General features: G+C 45.6%; 1 protein-coding gene across 1 annotated transcript; it reads right to left on the reverse strand.

The window, feature by feature from the left end:
- Positions 1 to 11,370: 11,370 nt before the first annotated feature.
- PSMB2 (proteasome 20S subunit beta 2) lies at positions 11,371 to 20,711 on the reverse strand. Its single transcript, XM_027719333.2, has 6 exons — positions 20,594 to 20,711; positions 19,117 to 19,239; positions 18,648 to 18,718; positions 14,162 to 14,324; positions 12,505 to 12,554; positions 11,371 to 11,604 (listed from the first exon to the last, which is right to left on the reverse strand). The coding sequence occupies exons 1-6, from the start codon at positions 20,682 to 20,684 to the stop codon at positions 11,497 to 11,499; spliced, it is 606 nt and encodes a 201-aa protein (XP_027575134.1). The 5' UTR covers positions 20,685 to 20,711; the 3' UTR covers positions 11,371 to 11,496.
- Between the last annotated feature and the right edge of the window lie 216 nt (positions 20,712 to 20,927).

Consider the following 20,927-nt stretch of genomic DNA (forward strand, 5'->3'; position numbering starts at 1 on the left):
AAAAGGAAAAAAAAAAAAAAAAAAAAAAAAAAAAAAGAGAGATTTAAAGAATTTAAGAAGAAAACAGCTCTAATGGACGTAGTGAGGTTGAGGGAAGTCAGGCTGATGGCTTTGGGGTTTTGCCTTTTTTTTTTTTTTTTTTTTTTTTAAATCGTGGATGCAGGAAGACAAGTCATGTGCAATTTGAGTTTGTTTTGTTTTGTTTTTAAAAAAAACCCGTAGTGAAATCCTGAAGTGCTCCGGGAATTTGCTTCAGCTGAAAAACTGAGAGGAAAGAGGAGAAGCCTCGTCAGTGCAAGACCCAGAGCAGGAGCAGCCAAGGGCAGGGGGATGGAGCACTGGCTGCACCTGGATTTATCCACTGGTTTTGAGGCAAACACACAGGAAACCTTCCCCACCTACAGCCCATCCCTAACGCCAGGCCAAGGAAAATTGCCAGAAGAACTGCTTTGGATTTAAAGCAGGTTCAGACTCCGTTTACAGCTTCAAACTGAGACTCACTGTGGATTTTCCCATGGGCTGAGGAGCCCCAAGCCTTGGCACGAGGGAGGAACAACCCCCCAGCCAACAGGTCCCAAGGAGAGCCCTCCCAACCACTGCCCTCGTGGCTGGGGACAAGGCAGGTGAAGTTAAACCCAGGACTAATTAAACCTCCACAACCTGCAGATAACAGCACACAAGTTTCTAAAACAAACAATAATAGTTAATAAAGCACAAGGAGCAGAACTTGAACCAGGCCAAACTGAACTGTTCTAAATCTGTATATATTTATTTATGTGTAATTAAAATCTGAAAGTTTTAAAATGTCCAGTGCAAGTTATTTATATCGAACTGAGTTGGGTTTTTTTTGTTTTGCCTTTTTTGTTTGTTTGCTTGTTTTGGGTTGCTTTTTTTGTTTTGTTTTGGTTTTTTGTTTTTTTTTTGAAAGATGAAAATCTTTGGATTTTCTGCCATTAGAAATGGGAATGAAGTTTTGGATCCACCAAACTGTAGCATGGACAGGTTAGGCTGTGATGATGATAACTCTAGAAGTTCTGCAGGATTTTGTACTTGCTGTTGTTTCTCTTAATGCTGCAATAGATGTACGACACCCACACCACAATGTCATTCTCATTCTCTTAATAAACCTCTTTTTATTTGAAGAAAGCACCTCCATCGTCTTTGTGAGAAGGATCCTCGGCCTCTGTGGTTGCACCTTGAAACAGATTATGTGGATTAATTATATAGGAATTACATAGATTTAAGAAAGAATCCTCCAGCTTCGTGGCTGGGGTTTGCCTGACACCCCAAAGGGAGCTCAGGGAGTGACAGGAGCTGGAGTTCATGTCCCAGAGTCCCCAGCCCTGGTGCCGAGCCAGCCGGCGCCGCTGGAGATGAGCAGTGAGATGATGTGTCTGCTGATGTTTCAGAACTACTCAGGGTAGTCAAATCTAAACCTGTCTGTGAAGACCTGCAGAAGGACCTCATGGTATCAGTGATAAATTAGAAGATAAAGGAACCCCACTAATCTGCAGGCAATGAAGCTCCAGGTCAGCTGCTGTTCCAGCCACCTCGTGCTCTCAGAGCTCGGAAACAAGCCCGAAGGGAATGGTTAGAAAAGGATTGACAGAGCAGAGAGCAGACCCTGCTGCAGGACATCTGTGTGTGCCCAGGGCCACTCTGTCCTGAATGGCACCTGCAGACCTGGCTGGTTTACCAGCTGGTAAATCCAGGGGGATCTCAGGTGGGAACAGCTGCCATGGGAGGCAGGACCAGGGGTTAGAGCTGCAGGAGGAAGCACATCAGCAGTGTGTGACAGAGGTGTGGAAAACTGCCGGATAAAGGAACATAAACAGGGAAAGATGACACCAAAACGAGAGGCAGGACCCTGTGGAATGGTCAGGAAGCAGCTCTGAACAAGTGAGTCTTACCTGTCTCAGGTAAGAAGCTGTGATGTTCCATGGAAGGAGGTGTAAAACTGGCTTTTGACGCAATGGAAGAGGGTGATTTTAGGGAGTCTTCCCTACACATCCATGGCTCCTCACAGCCAGAGGCTGGACAGCTGGAATGGGACCGAGCCAGGGCAGCACTCCCTATATTGGACCCTTCTCAGAGAGGTACCTGTTGAGTTTCTCTGGAGATGCACAATAGGCTGATGGTAACAGAGGAAAACCCCAAACTGTCCCAAAAGGGCCCACGGGAGGTTTGAAACAAACCTCCTTCCTTTCAGAAAAGTGTGAAAGGAAACATTTCATGTCCTAATATAATTTGTGGGGATGGCTCAGCATCAGAAACTTGCATTTAAATATTCCCTTCAAAGCTTAGGGAGGCATTTAAATTGGGAATTGGATTGGTATGAGGTTTGTGAAAGCAAAGACCTAAATGACGGGCTCTGCAGGTCTGGTTTTGCTCTGGACCTTCCCAAAGGAAGAGCCAAGGAACAGGGAGGAGCCAGGGAGCAGAATGGAAAAACTACAGACACATCAGAGGCTTGTTTACACTTCAAAGCCAGTTTGGATAATTCAGGGTGTGAGCCAAAAGCACAAAAAACTATTCCTATTTAAAATTATTCCAAAGTAGGAGCGCCCTGTTCTGCATCAGCATAATCCACATTTAAATGGATTATGATAAAGGGGAGTAAGGTGCTTTTGTGCTACAATACAGGTTTCCCTACATGGGGTTATTTAGGATAACTATCCTGAAATAATTCCATTTGCAGACATCCTCTGGAGCACAGTATCAGAGCCGAGCAAGCGACGCCCCGACACAGGATGAAAGTGTTTGTGTGCACACTGTAATATACAGGCGTGAAATATCATTTCCTAATTTAATCACATTATGCAAACCTGGCTTGGTTGGGGCACTTTGAATATCAAGGAATTCTTAGACACAGCAGCGATGAGCAACACAGAGAATCAGGATCTGTCTCCAGTAATTACACACCACATCCATGGGGTGGAAAATACCTCCCTCCTCGCTTTCCTCCTCGGGTACCTGCAAGTCTCTGGAATGTTTTATGAGGAACAGTCTGGTGCCCGACAGGCCAGGATGCCTCCAGTGACCTGTGAGTGGGAGGAAGTCGGATGATCTGGATTCACTTGTTGATTCCACCACAGATGCTCAAGACCAGCAATGGACACGTCACGCAGGATCAACTTTCTAAAAGCACTGAAACTTCCCAAAATTTTGGACACACTTCATTCCTGTAGGCCCACAGAGACACCCCAGAAGAGTCAGGGGTCGTGCCAGGCCAATTCTTGTCCCTACTGGAGTTCCCTCTCAGCTCACTGTCAAACGAGGCCATTCCCTGACGTGTCCTCCGCCCTTCCATCCAAACAGAAAAAAGGGAATTTTACACAATTCTGGGCTCAACCCTGGTATAAATTCCCACACTGATTACAAATCTCATCGTGGGAAAATACGTAATTTTGTGTCAAAGAGTAAAAATAGATCCAGGCTCATGGTTTCTACGCTTGTTATAGAACAGGCTGGAATTTCAATCCTAAAGGGAAATTGAAACAAAAAAAGATCTTTTTTGAATTAATTTTGAATGAGTGACAAATCCAGAGAAACCACATGCCAAGCCCTGACAAGTGAAAAAGAAAAGGAACATTATCAAAAACTCCTCAGTCTCTGAGAGTCAGTTGTCCCAAGGGCAAACTGGGGGGAACAAGGAGCTGTGGCTGTGCTGCATCATTAACGCCAGTGAGCAGAGGCTGTGCTGGAATTCCACATGGCTTTGGACACACTAAATAATTACCTCTAAGCAGGCACCTTAAAAGCAACGGGGTAATAACAGCTCTTGGTGTGAAACAACCCAATAAGCAGAGTTTGCTGACCTGTAGTTAATGCATTCCTTCATACAGGAGAGTCCATTAAATTCCCAGCTTTACATGCAGAATCCAAGGAGCCACATGGCCTGTGAGCAAGGGAAGTTTTTCCTGTTAGTGCAACTGAATCAAAACACCAAAACTGGAAACGTTTTCAAACGAGGCAGTAAAATAAATGTTATTTGTGAGGGTGACGCAATGATCCCAAGATTATTGGTTTAGACTTCGTGTTCCCTGTCCAGGCTGCACATGGAACATGTGGAGCCTTCATTATCCCAACAGAGCTGGCAGAGAGGCTCTGAACCTGGCCATCACCTGGCACCTGGCCATGCTGAGCCAGAGGGTACCATTTTGGTCTTCCTGCCTCACCTTTATATGGTGAAGAATTCCCACTGCAGCCACCTGAGCATCGCCCCATTTCCAACAGGACACCACAAACAGCAATAATCATTCCAGACACTGAATATCCACCCAAGCTTTGTCCCTGTGATCGTGGTGCTGAACCACCCCAGAACCTTTCCAAGGCAGGAAAAATTATGGCAGTGCTATTCTGGGTGGATGTATGGCTTTATCCTGACACCTTCAGATGCTTCTCAGCTGATTATTTTCCAGCAGAGAAAAGGCTAAAACGACACCCTGAAATCCAGAAGGATTTCCCATCAGGAAGAATATTATTTCATTTCCAATGATAAAAAGTTCTCTCCTTTAAGAATCCCTGTTCCACTTCACTGCCCGCTGGTTCCACATGGAAGCAAAGGGAGAAAGACATTCCAGCAGGGAGCAGGACACATGGGATGCAGGTGCTACTGAGGAGGAGGAGGAGGCTGCTGGAAAGGCCAGTTTGCTCGGTTTGGACCATGAAAACAGCCTTTCTTACACCCTCTTGGCAATGTGCTGCTGTTTTGCCTCTTAAATGGACCCTGGCACCACAAGGAATTGCTTCAGCCCAGGCCTCCCACTCCTGACCCATTTTCATTTCATTTCCTCTCCCCAGCCCTGTCATATGGCAGCAGCACATTATATATTATATATTATGGCTTTTGGAGTTTCCTGCTAATTTGGTCATCACAGGGAGCCTCCAGGAGCACTCAGTAATCACCACACGGGATCAGACCAGTCTTGTAGCACAGATAACTCTGACTTGGCCCTGTTCAGGCTCTCTCTGTGAGGAAGGCAGGGTTTGGCACAGCTCTCCAGGGCCAAAATGGGAACAGGCACATCCACAGCCCCACAAAGGACAGGCAGCCCCTCACCCCTCCTCAGGGCACAGCCATGTGTGCACTGGGCAAAGAGGGGGGTCCCAGACAAAGTGTGAGGGTCCAGCTCTCCCCAGGAAAGTGAGCAAGGCAAAAGAGGTGGGGAAACCCTACAGAGCATCTTTCAGAACATCTGGCACACAGAGCACTTAGAGAATCTACACTCCAGGTCTTACCTGGTAAAGTAGAAAACTCAGACGAAATGGTAAAAAAATTCAGGAGCGTTCCTGTTTTAAAGTATTCTTAAAAAAAAAAAAAAGTTGTCAGTGCCTTTGAACCTGCTCTGCCAAGGAGTAATTCAGCAAATCCTGCGAGGAAAAATAGCTCTGTTCAGCTCAGCTCAGGGCAAAATGTTTTCTATTAATTCCTGTCTTAGCAGGGTTTTTCACAGCTTTCGAACATAAAGAACCTTTTGCTTCAGTTCTCTGCACATTTTGGAGCCAACATGGAAACCAAAACCAAAACTGTGTGGCTTCACAGCTCCTAAACACATCAGCAGGGGTTAACCTCAAATCCAGGAGATGGGAGCTCACACAACCAACCTTCCCCTGGCTCATCCCAGCACCATCAACACACACCTTGGAGTATCAGACATGTCCAGCAAAGCCCCAGTGTGATGCTCTGGGCAGGTTTCTCCTGTGCTTTGAGAGAACACTGTAAGAAATCAAATTAAAACCCTGTTTTGATTGGTTTTGTCTTGAAGGTGCTCGCTCAGAGCTACGTGAGTTTAAAACTGAAAAAAAAAAAGAGAGAGAGAAAGAAACAGGTTTGAACCTTATCACTTTAAAGCAGAGAAAATAAGGAATAAGTAAACCCTGGAAATCCTTTATCCCAAACTCAGCCATGCCCAATAACAGACGTTTTAAAGACCCAAGAAACTGCTGTTCAAAAAAAGAAAGAAAAACCACAAAACGAGCTGACATATTTTCCCAATTCCCGTGTCAGAGTCTGGTTATGTACTTGAAACTTTCTGATTCCCATATAATCCAACTGGGGACATTTTAATTACACAGCATTTTCTGCTCAGCCCAGGCCCATAATGACACCCTTCAGCCCCAGCCTCACACACTGAAGACTTGTTGGGAAGGAGCAAACGAGTGTGTTATAATATCCCACATTCCAAACCAGCCATTGCAGACTTTTCCCGATTTTTTCCTCGAGCAAATTTTGCTGAGGAATCACAGGCAGTTCTCTGAAAGCAGCATCACGTGGTGCTGGAGTTTTTCCTCCCCAGCACAGCTGCTGATAAAACCCTGTGAGCATCCTCCCTGGGAGGACACAGCAGCAAATGTCCAGGGCAGCCTTACAAGGCAGAATTGTATTATCCTAAAAAAAGGGAAGATTTACTTCACCTCCCTGCGTGTCAGTGCGTGATGAACTGGATGGATTCCAGCTGCTCTTTTTGGTTGTTTTGGTGAGTCCCAGGCTATCTTCCCTCGTGAAAACATGGATGATTAACCTGTTCCATGGCACAACTGTCCAACACTTGTGAAAAATCGAATGTGTGTCTTCTGAGGGAAGAAACAAACCTGGAACGTCCCACCTGCCCCTGCTGGAGCAGGCACTGATCCTCTCTCCATCACAGCGAGCTCTGTCACCACCAGATGAGCTCCAAGGAAGAGGCCAAACCAGTCTGGGAGGAGGTGGCAGAGCGCAAGATCAGTGCCCTCTGCTGAATCCACAAGCTGGGGAGACACACAGGACCTCCCCAATAAACAAAAGCTCCAAGAGCAGGGAATGGCAACTGCTGCATTCCCAGAGCAACATTTAGCAAGAGGAGACGGAGCATCACTGAAGCCCACAGGGGTTTGGTGGTCCTGCAGCAGGATACTGGCAATAATCCCAAAAATACTGACAGAAAAAACGATGGAGCTTCCTCTGTCTACTGTAAAGTAACTCAGGGAGATCCACTATTTTCACGTTTGGGCACAAACACTACAAATATTTGACAACATCAAGGAAACATCTACTAAGCCAAAGGTAATTTACCCAAATCAAAACACACTCAGGCAAGAAATCACTTCAGAGAATTCAGTGATTAGGTTGGCCCCACCTTGTAGTGCTGCCTTAGAGTTGATTTATAGATCAAAAATGATACTACACTTGCTGGCATCCAGATCTAACCACATTTTAGTTTTTTTCCTTACAGACTTGAACAGCAGAATTTAATTTTTCACAAATTTTGCTAAGTTTTACTATTTAACACGTGGAAAAAGACCATCCTGCCAGTTCTGAAACAGATCCTCTTAGACACCCTCTCCCTGTTCCCCAACAGCAAAGGGTTTTCTCTCTGCCTTCCACAGCTGTCTCGAGTTAGACTTACATGAATCAGCTTATTGGATAACGACCTAATTGCACATTAGCACAGAAACAAAACACTTAAACTGTCACTTTGCATTTTCAAGACAACTAACTTATTTTTTAACGTTGTCCTCAGCCAGCCAGGAGAACACAGAGATCCAAATCAATACAGTCAGGGGCATGGAAAACAGACAAGTTGTGTGTTTTAATTCCACCATTTCCATTTTGCTGCCTTTTTTTTTTTTTTTAATCTGTTAAAACAACTGATGTCTGTTTAGTTTGATCAGTGAAAATTTCCTGCACTAAATTACAGTTGATGGCTGATAACAACACATGGAAACTGTGTAAGGTTAAACCTTTAAAGAATTAAAAGTGGCTGGAAGGACAAACTTTACACAGGTAGGATAAATTAATTTTTCCTTAAATACAGAGGGAGTGCTTCTCAGGTAGCAAAGTCAGGTTTTCCTTCCTCAAATGGCAACTTGTTTCATACAAAAGGAATATTCTGTCCCTGCTTCAGATGGGAAAATGGACTCAACCAAATCCTATGAGCATAATTCCTAATGTCAGCCCTGGCATGGGCTGATGCCTCTTGCAGGAACTTACTGTCAAAACCAGAGACAAGAGTAAAGGAAAGCACATCCTTGGGAGAGTTCAACCTGATCTCTCCTCTCTGCTCCCACATCTTGACTCCAAAAAGTGACAGTTCCACTTGGTGGCAAAGCTTCTGCCAGCGACTGATCCCCAGGAACAGTCACACTCAAAGGCTGCTAAGAACACTCTGTAGGATTGTTCCAAACACGTTTTATTTCTGTTTTGCTGGGTAGTCTCTACAATGGCTCACTAGTTTCTGCTGAGAGCACTCAGGTTTGCACAGTCCCTGCCCAAGGCCACTCACCTGCCCGGGGCTGGAGCATCTCTGGGGCTGTTTAACAGAACAGGGGCTTGGATTTTTTGGAGGAATCTTAGGGAGATGTAGGTAAATCTGCCTGGGGGCTCCCCCCCAACCAGTAACTCCCCATAAACATGAACACAGCAAGAAGGGAGACAGCTCTGCCTTCCAGCCATTTCAATTTTTAACTGCTGTCAGTGCTCGGTGTCACTCTCCATCCCACAGGGGGAAAAGCTGCGTCACCCAAAAGGACTTTGAGTCACCAAATCACTCCTGGGCTGCAGAACTGTCCTGGCAGAGTCACAAACCCCTGTGAGGACAATTCTGCCTGGCAGATGGGCACTGACAGCTCCTCTGGGTCCAAGTTTCTGCTCACAGGAAGGTCTACCCCAAAACACGGATTTTCTTCGGGGAAAGGTGTAATTAACAGCAAGAAAAAGCCCCGTGAGTGCTGCACCTACACTCACATTCTTCCTTCAGCAAAGCACTCCCAACCTACCATGGCCTAAGGCACAAAGGCTCTGTAAACTGATCCTGGAGCAAACTCCAAGCTCTGGAGAGATGAGCTGGTGATGATCTGCTCCTCAGGAAAAGGCCATCCTTAAACAGGAAACCTAACACGAGAAAAAGGGCCTTGTTAACTCTTTGGGCCCTGAGGCCTTGGGAGCAAAACATATGGTCAGAATTACCAGCCCAGGCGAGGCAGAGCAGCTCACTGTGACCACAGTGCTCCAGGACCACGGGACACTGGTTTGTAGCATTCATTTTTTTACAATATGAACCACAAAAATTAGTACAAAGCAGTATTTTCTTGCAGTGCTCAATTCTTTCAGAGATCTCTTATGAAAGAGAGGTCTGTCACGATAAATTCAGATGCATTTCAAAAGGAAAGGTGAATTCTTTCCCAGGGACTCCTAGATTCTAGGCAAAATAAGACTTTGAAAAGCTTTAGGGTTAAGCTTGAAGCAGGTAAGAAGTTTTCTTCTCTTTTAGTAACATAAAATACTGATTTTTCAAACAGATTCTATATATCACTGTCAAAAAATTCGTTTCTGAATTTAAACATCAGCACTGTAGACCTTTAAAAAATAAGTCACACAGCAAAAGTATCACACCTTTGCTTAAAAAGTGTAATTTCTTGGAAAGTCCTCAAAAAATCTGCTTTGTTAGAGTCCAATCTTATCATGGGCCAGTTCTTTTGTTCCTGGTTTGGAAGCAAGGGCTGTATTTATTCATTCCTCGAGGTTGCTGCTCCATTGGCTTTGGATGCAACCCCTTGGATCTTCCCCTCCGTGGGGGATTCAGATCCTGGGCCGTGCCCTCGGGCGAAACATATGTTCCATTCCAACCTGAATCCAACCAGGGAATAATTCTTTTATGTTTATTAATCACCTGCATGCAAATAGGTGCCAGTAAAAACTGCAGGCAGACTCTCTGTGCCGGGCTCACACCATCCAAGAGCTCCACACCCCGGGCTGGGGTCGGGAACAATGAATTCCTCCAATAAGGAGGCATCGCTGCTTTGATATGCAGTGACAAAAATATCACATCAGCTCAGCCCCTCTGCAGTGATGAGCCTGAAAGGAGACAAGAAACCTGCAAAAACATTCAACATCAGTGGTAAAATAAATTAGAGATGCTGCATTAGGCCAAACAAGCACATTAATGCAACACCAAGGGGTGAGATCTCAGCCGCTGAACGACAACGCTCAGGCTCTGCTCGTGCTAAATGTGACCTGCCAAGAGGAAATCATCAGCCTGGGAACTGCTGCGTGTAAAGTTTAAAAGGTTTTCAAGAGAAAAAGTGAATTTTAGCAAAATTTACTTTGTCTCAGATAAAAATTTCGGAGTTCTGTACCATTGCAGCCACTACAGCAAAACCAGAGGAGAATTAAACTCTTTCTGGGAAGGGTGAAACCACAAAGCCTGGTAGGACTTTAGGGGAGAATGAGATTTATGTAAGAGGCAGGGTGAGTTAAGGCACTGGAGCTGCAAATCTCTTCTGTGACATTAAGCAAGTCTCAGTCTCATGCAGTTTTCACCTATTCCACAGGGTAGGAATGTTTGGTATTTAAGGCTGACAACTTTTTGGGGAAGAAACGAACGTTTTCAAACGCGCTGTTGAGGCAAACCCAAAAATCTTTGACAAATAAAGAGTTGGGTCTGTCACTTATCATATCCAACTGAGAACTGTTATGCCATGACACAATCCTGCACACATCCATCCTTCTATTCCCAAGATTCTTCTTTCCAAGCTTACTCAAACATAAAATAAGCACCCAGAGCACTTTCAATGCCAATTCAAGTAGGGAAGGAGTCACACCAAAAACTCACCTCAGAAGAATCACTTCTGGGCAGACCACAGGTATCAGCCACATGATAATTATCCGAGGCTGTTCCATGAATGGGGGTTTCATAGGGAAGCAGCATCCAGAGCCTGCATGACCAGGGATTAGCCTCATGGAAACAAAGCTCTAACTGGTTCAGAGTAATTCAAATATTTATGAAAAGTGCTGCAGTTCAATTTCTCATCAAACTGCTTTCATGTACTTCTAAATGCATAGATAAAACAATTTAGAAAAATCACACAATTGATACATCAGTTTCTATTTAAAATACTATTTAAATTCTATTTAAAGTAGTTATGAACTCACTGTGCCAGCAGAAACCTCTTTCCCAGTAAGCATGGCCAGGTGAGTTAAAAGTGCATTTTAAACTCCACTCTGTGGGAAAAATCTTTGTTTCAATCTAATTCAAGTCAAAGAAAATTATATCCAAAGCAAATCAAGCCTTTGAAAACCTAATTATTATTTTGTAAAGTAAACAGTGGTAATACCTTTGGAAAAATAAAGTAGATGTGGTGTATGATTGGCATGGAACACTTGTGTGGGGTTTGCTGAGCTTTAAGGATGAGGAGAGATGACAGCACAGTGCCATGTAGAAAATACAGTTTTCCCACAAAGAAGATTTGGGGAGCAGTAAAATCAGAAGAGGAAAGATAAATAACCTGAGTGTGCCCCCATGAACAGTAAATCAAGTTTCACCTTCACTGTGGAACAATTTACTTAAATCCTCTCAGGAAGGATGAGTGGAATAAAAAGATACAACTGGCTATATAAATGTCAAACTTTATTTGATCTCCCACTGCTGCACATGACTTGTGTGCTCCAAATGAATAGAAGAAAACAAACCCAAAAGTGAACAAAACAAGAAGGCTGCTGAAGCAAGATCTGGGGGGTTAGGACTCCAGTTTTGTGAGGGGTACATTGTCCACGTCGTGGATGCCCTCCTTGTCGATGAACCGGGCGTTGAAGGAGGTCAGGTTCAGGATGAAACGTTTCTTGAGCTGTTCAGCAAAGACAAAGAGACAGAAGAGATGAGATTCACCCAAAGCTTTAATAAAAGAGGAGAAAATAATTTAAGAGACGTGCTGTTGCACTACAGAATTTCCATCCTGGTTCTAGTGACCTGAAATGTTTGGAACTAGGGTGGGTTTTTTCACTGCTCAGGAATGAATTAGGGTGAGTTTGTCCTCTGTTGTAAGACAATCCACGTTAGACAAGCCCAGGCTAGAGATGCAAAACTCACAGGCCTTAAATGTTAACATTAAGCAGGAAGACTAGAGGGGGCTACAATTTTGGGCACAAAGTGCATTTATCACAAAGATACTTCAAGCAGGACCTCTTTAGAGAATTTCTTCCTGATGTTTCCCCAGAGTTACATTTGGTTCAATCTCTTAAAGACAAGGATAAAGACTACCTTCCTACAATAAAAGCCTTAGTGTCTGAAATATCTGGAGTCTTACTTTCCACTAATATTAGTCATGAACTTTAAGGTCAAGGTTTTATTTCAGGTATCACTTCAGAGGCTGGAAAAGAACTAGTATATAATTCTAAGAGTGCTTAAGTGTAACACAAGTGACAGAAGGATGCTGCAGGATGTTCACAAGAACCATCAGAGGAAAAGGTCTGTATCAATATTATGCTAAGCACGGAAGAAGCAGAAGTAAAGAGAAGCAATTAAGCTCCAAGTTTAGGTTGTGGAGGACGTGAACCGTGCAAAGGCAACACAAGTGCCCACAAATCCCTTCCCTCAGTAGCTCCTCCACATCTGGCCAATGTGCATTTATTACCCTTCTGGCAAAGGCAGAGAAAAACGTGACAAGGGGAACAGGAAAGTCTCAGCGAATGAATGCAAACAAACATCCCTTTCTCAGCATCACCAGGGCCCGAGTTTGGCAACTCACCTCCACGAGGCATTTTTTCAAGAGCTCCATGGCTTCCTCACGTGTGATACCTGAAAGGGAAAACATCCACAGATTGATTTCATTAGAGGCCATCTCCCTCTCTCCACCGAAACTTTATTAAATTTAAACAACTTTTCAGCTGAGCACCAAAACCTCTCTCCTTCCCAGCTCCCAGCAAACACTTTCCAGATGTCCCGAGGACGCCCCGCACCGCCGCGCTCCCGCCGCAACAAGCCATTGAGAATCGATTTGTTCCAGGGAATGGGAAGCATGACGGAATTCTGCCTCCCATGGCCAGGGCCCGGGCTCTGCCTCCCTCTCCTCGAGTTTATTTCAGCCCCAAATCAGCTCCAGCTGCCCCCAGGCCGGCTGGAGTCGGGGGCAGGAGGTGGAGATGGGTTTAGCACAACAACGTTCCTGCTGGGGACGAGCTCAATAATGGGGAAGGCACGTGTGGGATGCTCCTGCTATTCAAACACTTTGGGATAAAATCCAACACTCTGTGGGATGACAAGCCATGGCAACCTACTGCAGGTCATTCTTTTTCTCCATTCCATGAGGAGTGGTGGAAATGGAGCAACAGAATTTTTAAGGGACACGACTGGAAAACAACCAAGGTCTGTGGATCTCTCAAAATTTGTTTCTACACTTTGTTCCAGATCTGCATCCACTGTTCAGCCAGAAATTCCATTTGAATAAAACTATCAGTTTACAGCTACATGTCTTGCAGGAGGTGGATGAAAGGATTTCTAATCTCAGAGCAGAGATATTAACTTAAACAGCACACGGGAGTGAAGTTGTTTTGTAGGTAAAGCCAAAGATGTCAGATTAACAATATTCCAAGCTTTGCAAATTTCCTCATTTGTACAGCGGGGATGGGGCCATGTTCATTCCTTGGCAGTGGGTTATGATTCTAAAATTAAAACTTTAGACAGGTACAAACATGTACAAGAATTACAATGAGCAGCTGCCACGTGCACAGAACTGCAAATCAATCCAAAACCTCTCTGTTGCCCAGAGAAGCTGCCCCATTCCTGGAAACGTCCAAGGCCAGGTTGGACAGGGCTTGGAGCAACCTGGGATAGTGGAAGGTGTCCCTGCCCATGGCAGGGGGTGGAACAAGATGAGCTTTAAGGTCCCTTCCAACCCAAACCATTCCATATTCCATGATTAATCACCACCACTTCAGAGTGCTGGAGACAATCTCACTAGGATTATCTTTTCACTTGAATGCTTTTAATATATCACACACAAAGCCAATCCAAGATATGGAGCAATAGGATCTGGGACTGCCCTCTGCAGATTGATAATCTGGGAAAGTGGACATGTCAGAGCCACCAGACAAGCAGGAAGACAATGTTATCAAACTGTTATTTATTAAAAGCAGACTACCAGCAGCTAATGGTCCAGGAACTGAAACTTCCTTCACTTCAGTCTAAGTTGCAATCAGGAAAAAAAAATTCAGGAGTTGCCTAGTTTCACGTTACCATTCCAGCAAGGCATCACTTAAAGCTCCCTTTATCCAACAAAAAGTCAAGTTCCAATCTCTAGCACCACAGCAATCACACCTGATTTGGCAAATGTCAGTCTCACTGATCGATAAATTAAAAGACCTAAATTGAAACAGGAGAATTTTCCTGTCCCTGACCCCACTTACTTGGCTTGTAATAGCGGTCGAGGATGCTGAGGGTGAGGAATGCTCCGTACCCATGTGCTGCAAAGGGAGCCTCGGCCAGGGCTGCCAGGTAGTCCATGAAGTACAGGGCAGGGCCCTCGTGGTCGTCGTAGCCAGCCAGGAGGAGGTTCACGTGGTAGGGGGTCTGCAAACACAGGGGATGTTTTACACCAAAGCACTGACACCTCGGCCTTGGGATCCCAACTCCCCGCGGCACCTGGAGAACAGCAGCACTGCTGCTGCCACAGTTCCTTACCACAACATGCTGCCTCAGCCCTGCCTGCAGCAGATCGTGGGTCTCAACCTACAAACCATCAGCTCTCCTGGCAACATGGGCTGCACGAGCAAATAAAACCACAGAACTCCGATTCTCCTGCAAACCGGCGTGTTTGGGGTTTTTTACAGCTTTCACAGCACACTCCAACTCCAATGCGGTTTTCACACCAGATTCTTTCATCTCAGCGTAAAACATACAGCATTTTACTGTCCACACGTGAGCACAACGTGGACATTTTGCAGTTTCTAAGAACTCTTTGTTCCTTTAACCTGCTCTCTGCTCTTTTCCCAGTCCCCTCCCGGTGACCACGGCCCCTTCCAGTGCACATAAAAGCTCTCACACAGTGCACACAGTTACACACTGGGTCCTGTTCACTGGCAATTTGATTTTTTTTATTGCATGTACCAAGTTTAATCTTTGGCAGTTTCCTCCATGTTCTGGGTTTAGTGTTCCACCATCATGAACAAATCAAACATCCCCTCTTCTCCCACATCTCCTTCCAAGATCTGTACTTTGTAAGACCATGAAACACACGTGCACTGTGTTATTTTTAAATGCAGGCTCAGAAAAAAATTTGGGAATTGTATGTATTTTTAAAAGCAGCTCTTATACAGTTCCAGTATTTTCATATCTACATAATGTTTCTCATTAAATTAATTGTACTAACAGGATATCTCTAAACTGCTGGAAAGCCTGGATCAACAAAGCAACAAAATAAGAAAAAAATGATGATGCAACCAACAGATTAAAAAAGCAAACAGAATTTTACCCTAAAGCCAAAACATTAACTGTATCACAGGAAAAAGTTCATTTTGATGCTAAGTGCAGTGAATTTCCACGCAAGAAAAAAATAAATCACAGGACACTGTATTTTTACTTTCAGACAGTAAGCAAGAATAAAGCAGGCTTCAGTTACATATCAAACATCACTGTAAACGGTGTGATTTAATCTTCAAAGCATCCAAGAATATTTGGAAAGAAGTTACCATGCAGCTGTATTCGTTTAATTAGGCTGTATTTCATCATTTATTTATTCTGAAACATCACACAAGTTGATATTTAAGAGCCATGACACAAGATCACTCAAATTATTGTGTGACTTGGAATTACCAACATTGGCATATGCGAGATACTCAACCATAAATAAATGGTGTTATACACACTTAAACCCATCTGTAAACTGATTTTCAGTTGTAAGTTCTCCTGCTAATGGTCTCTGAGACTTCTTAAAACTCAAATGTAAATAATTATCCCCCATGCCTTATTACTGAAGAAAGGCAGGATTTAAACATTAGAAAATCTACATAATCTATTTACTACTCCCGTGATTATAAATGAAATTTGCAGCATAACACCTCGATGATGGGACTGGAATTTCTTGTACATCCCATTCCTTTAGTCTATCCTGAAGGCAAGCCTTCCTTGGCTTCTGTGACTCGATCCATGCCAACAGTTCTGAACTCTTTACAAGACTGGTGTGGTTAAAGGGCCACCAAACAAGTGATGACTGACACCCAGAGTTCCTTATCCCAAACTCCTCTTCCTACAGGGACACATTCCCCAGCCCCAGTAGCTTTGCACTTGACTGCTGTTTGATTTAAAATAACGACAGCAATTAGGAAACGTGTGAAATTCTTCAGAATTTGCAGCTGAAGAGCAGAGTGACACAGCCCTGTGACATCTGGCGGAAGCCAAAGTCACAGCGAGGGGGGAAAGGTGGGAGCCAGGAAGTTTCCTGCCAAGTGTGGACACAGGGAGAGGGGCTGACAGGCTGCCTTTGGACTCCAGCCAGACCCTGTCACCTATAATTAAACAGCATCACAACTAGAGACTGAACTTCACCACCTTTGGAGGGACAGGGGGTTGTTTTTCCTACTCCCCCCACACACAACCTCAGCAGTGAGTTAAATGCACTAAACCTGGCACCTGGTGAACCAAGAGAGGTGCTGGAGAAGGAAACAACAGAATCATGGAATGGTTTGGGTTGGAAGGGACCTCATCCAATCTTGCTCTCCTTCAGCTTCAGGCCATTCCCATTGTCCTGTCACCACACACTGCAGCACCACTCACCTCCAACAAGAGTCTAATGCCTGAGAAAGTCCTGTTGCAATTTAACCTTTTCCCTAACACACCTTCAGGCCTCTGTAACAGCTTCACATGGTGAGTGCCAATACAGCAAGAAACTACATTTTCCCCACCAAACTTTTTACTTCTCAACTATTTTCCTACTCCTAACAGGAGGCACTGGCATGTTTTACCTTCTGATTTTTTAATTTCTAATTTTTTCCATCCACATGATTACACCAGTAGCCTCCAGGAATCCCATATGCAATTCAAACAGACACTGAGCACTAGTGTTAATCCCTCTGGTATCCCACGTAGGATGACGGAAACGTAACAAAATTCACAGGGAAAAAAAAAAAACAAACACAAATTCTGACGGCAAGGCTTGTATTATCAAATTCTAAATCCCACAAACAAGTCATTAAGTGCTCTGGTTGGAGAGGAAGGGTTCTCCCTGCAGTGTGGGGAGCAGTGTAGTGTGACAGCAGTGTCAGGGAGCGCCGTGCCCCGGGGCGCTGCCATCTGCACCAGAGCAGCGTTTTGTCTCCGGTAAATAAACACATCTGCCTCTGCCAGTGTCCTCCCCACTGTGCTGCCCATCTGGAGCAGGTGAGCTGGAAGACAGGCGTGGGTTCAGGAAGGAGGGGAGCCACGGGGAGGATCAGGCCTCAAGGGATGTGGCACAGAAGACGACAATGGTGCCACATCGATCCTGATGGGCAAGTCCACCAAAAAGCCTGTTAAAGGTACTTTAAATCATAAGTAAGAAATAGCTGCCTCTGTCTAAGTGGGGCAGGACACTCAGTCTCATCTGTGCAGGTCAGATGTCCCTGAGATGAGCCACCAGCACCAGGCAGCCCCCAGGGCCAGGCCCCAAGCATTACTGCTTCCCATCAGCCTCAAAAACTGCACAGAGGTGCACAAAACACACACAGACCTTCCAAATCCCACCTGAACAGCAGCCAAAGCAAACAGCATCAATGCCAACCACCAGCTACCAGCCATGGAGTTGGCTGAAGCCATTTAAACCAGACGAGTCATGTGGAATCACATCTGAACTGGAAGGGACCCCCAAGGAAAAGGTGTGACCTGCAGCTGTGATCCACGCCAGAAAGGAGAACAATGATCTCTGGCTGCTCCTGGGGATGAGTTCTTGGAGAACTCTCACTCCACACACGTATAGTTCTCAACAATACAGCTCTGAGGTTAATACTGGCCTTTATTTGCTACTGTAAAACCTCATTTCAGGCCTGAGCAGTGCACTGTTAGAATGCAACACAATTCATCCCACGCTCTATCCCTGACAGAGTTGATCAACTTCATTCTCAACATCCTCTTTCTTCCTGTTTTCTCTCATATAACACATTAACATTCTTCTCAATTAAATGCTTCCTGACCTTGGATTGTTAAAAGTCCATTTGCCCCTTCACAACATCTTTTCACACTTTGAAGAAAATCACCACAAGAAACATCAGTAATTGCAGTTCAGTAACTTGAAAACACAGCTCCAACTCGGATTTGATATTTACTGAAAGCTTCATGTTGCTGTTTACAAAAGGCACTTGTTTTGCCAAGTACATCAAACAGCTTTGCTCTATGAAATCACTTCCCAAGAAGATTAAACGGATTTGGTGCATTTGCATGAAAACCCCCAATCTTATCGAGGGGTTTAATTCACTTCACGTCCGCAGCGAGTGACAAAGTGTTTATTGGGCCCAAGGCTGGAATTTTAAGTCTGCAGTTGCATCAGTTATTGATAAGTGATAAGTTTTTTAAGTAAGCAAACAAAGTTATATTTTACTAAGACATCCTTTCAGCAACGTGAATTCACAGAACCACTGAAGTTGGAAAAGACCTCCGAGGTCGTTAAGTCCCCCCTGTGCCCGATGCCCACCTTGTCCCCCAGCCCAGAGCACTGAGTGCCACGGCCAGGCCTTCCTGGGACACCTGCAGGGCTGGGCACTCCAAACCTCCCTGGGCAGCCCCTTCCAAATCCACCAGCACAGACAGCAGCTCCCACCTTGCTCAGACTCCATTCCTGGAGGATGGCCACGTTCCCTGTGGGATGGCCACGTTCCCTGTGGGATGGCCACGTTCCCTGTGGGATGCCCCTGAGCCAGCACTCACCCGACTGCGCAGATAGTCCGCCAGGTTCCGCCGGGTGAAGTTTGCAGCTGCCTTGGGGGACAGTTCATACCCTGGGGAGAGAGGTCAGCACTCAGTGGAGAACAGCACAAACCCACGCTCAGGCTTCACCTCCCACCTTCCCACTCCTGCTCTGAAGTAAAGAGGTGTTCTTTAGTGAGACAGTGGCGTGTCCTTTCTCCAATTCCTGTTTTTTCTGAAAGCTACAAGCACAAAAAGGACCCTCGGAATCTGGGGAGCTCATATCTGTACAGACCATGGCAATATTCGTGGCTACAAAAAATTGAAATGTTAAGGACATGTAGCTTGAATTTTTTTGTCCAATATATCAGAGGAAGTGGTAACAGTTGGCATGCAATGGACACAGAAACCCAGTCCTTTCCACCAACATTCACCTGGAAACCACCCCAGCTCTGCTCCCAACCTCCAGTACCTGTCCTGCTTCACTCACCATTTCTCATTTTGTAGAGCTGAACATTCTTCTGGATGTATTCTGCAAACTGCACCGTGTCTCCAGCCTCCCCCACACACAGCAGTAGGATCTTTTCACTCATCTTAAACATTTTGTCATGGTCTAGGCAGAGAGAAACAACACTGAGAGCTGTGGCCATAGGAATAAATTATTTTGCCAATATCCTGACACACCAGGACTCAAGAAAGAGGCTTGGATAAGTGCACCATGACCTGGAACACCACCAAAAAAAGTCTTCCTGAGCAAACCCTGACATTCAGCTTCTCACAGCTGGTGGCACAAAACACAAGAGTTGTCAAACACATCACCAAGAGAACCAAAGCTCTTCGGAAACCTTCCAGAAATACACAGTATTTCCCACATCAGAAACAAGGTAGGAAAGACTAAAGCTTCACATAGAATATTGTGTTCCAAGTGTAACATTTTGCTTCCCAGGATCAGGAATAAGAATTTTGCTCAGTGACTATTCATCTTTATCCAAATATCCTGCAACAGAAGCAAATCATTTAATATAAAGCTGCAATACCAACACATTGAGCAAGAGCAATCTTAGGAAATCCAGAAGCAAATTCCTTGTCAAATGACTCCCTTCCCCTGATATCCAGCAGTCTCAAAAATTAGAAGTTTACGTGACCGAGACTTTTCCAGACACTCTTTTTACTTGTCATTTTATGTGCCAGGGCCTCACCACCACCACAGGGAACAATTTCTTCCTAATCTCTAAACTAACCCTGCTCTCTGGCAGTGTGAAGCCATTCCCCCTTGTCCTGCCACTCCAGGCCCTTGTAAATAGTCTCTCTCCATCTTTCCCGTAGCCCCTTGAGGTACTGGAAGGGCCAATTAGGTCGCCCCAAAGCTCCTCTTCTCCAGGCTGAAATTAATTTACTAATTAAAGCAATTACCAGCAAACACCAATATTCTAAATAATTATGTGAAATTTATGGGGTTATGCCCCTAACCCTCCCCTCCAAGGGCAAACTAAGTCCTACATTCTAAATATATTTTCCTTAGTGAAAAATAACTATTTGGCAAGTCAACACTTAGCTGGACAGGGAGGTTAAAGCTGAGAACCCAACACAGTGTTTATTATATATAATAATGTAGAACAATTTATATATAATAATATATATAACATAGTTATAGTGGCTGAGGATTGGGAGCTTTACAAGCGGCCCTTTGAGCCCCGGGCTCAGGTTTGGGATCTTTAGAGCGGCCCTTTGAGCCGCGGGCTGGCTCCGAGCGCCAGAGGCCGCCTGGCACCTCCTACAGCGACCAAACCCCACCCGGAGCCCCCGGCATTGCTTCCCCGCACCTTTACCTGTGCAAAAACCTCCCCCGGGGCCCAGCGAGGCCTCGGAGCGCCCCAACCCCGCCCGGCGCGGGCACGGCCGGGGACACCGCACCGGGACACCCCCGGGCGGGGCTGGACCGCCGGGGCAACCCCCTCATATCTCACCGTGTTTCATCTGCACGATGCTGGAGGCGGCCACGGTGTCGGCGGCCACCAGGACGAAGTCGGGGCCGCGGATGCCGATCAGGTACTCCATGGCGGTGACACAGCGGCTCCGCTGCCGGCGCGCCTTGATGACGTCACGGCGCCGGGGCCGAGGGGCGGGGCGGGCGGGAGCGGCCCCAGCCCGGGCACAGCGGGGAGGGAGCGCGGGGAGCGCGGGGTCGGGTCGGTGTTTTGGCTGGAAAAGGCCTCCGAGGCCGTCCAGTCCGACCTGTGACACACCCCCACCCTGTCCCCCAGCCCAGAGCGCTGAGTGCCACCTCCAGCCCTTCCTTGG

The sequence above is a fragment of the Pipra filicauda genome, unplaced genomic scaffold (genome assembly GCF_003945595.2).
Source record: "Pipra filicauda isolate LSUMZ 115617 unplaced genomic scaffold, ASM394559v2 scaffold232_size1229904_pilon, whole genome shotgun sequence".
Lineage (NCBI taxonomy): Eukaryota > Metazoa > Chordata > Aves > Passeriformes > Pipridae > Pipra > Pipra filicauda.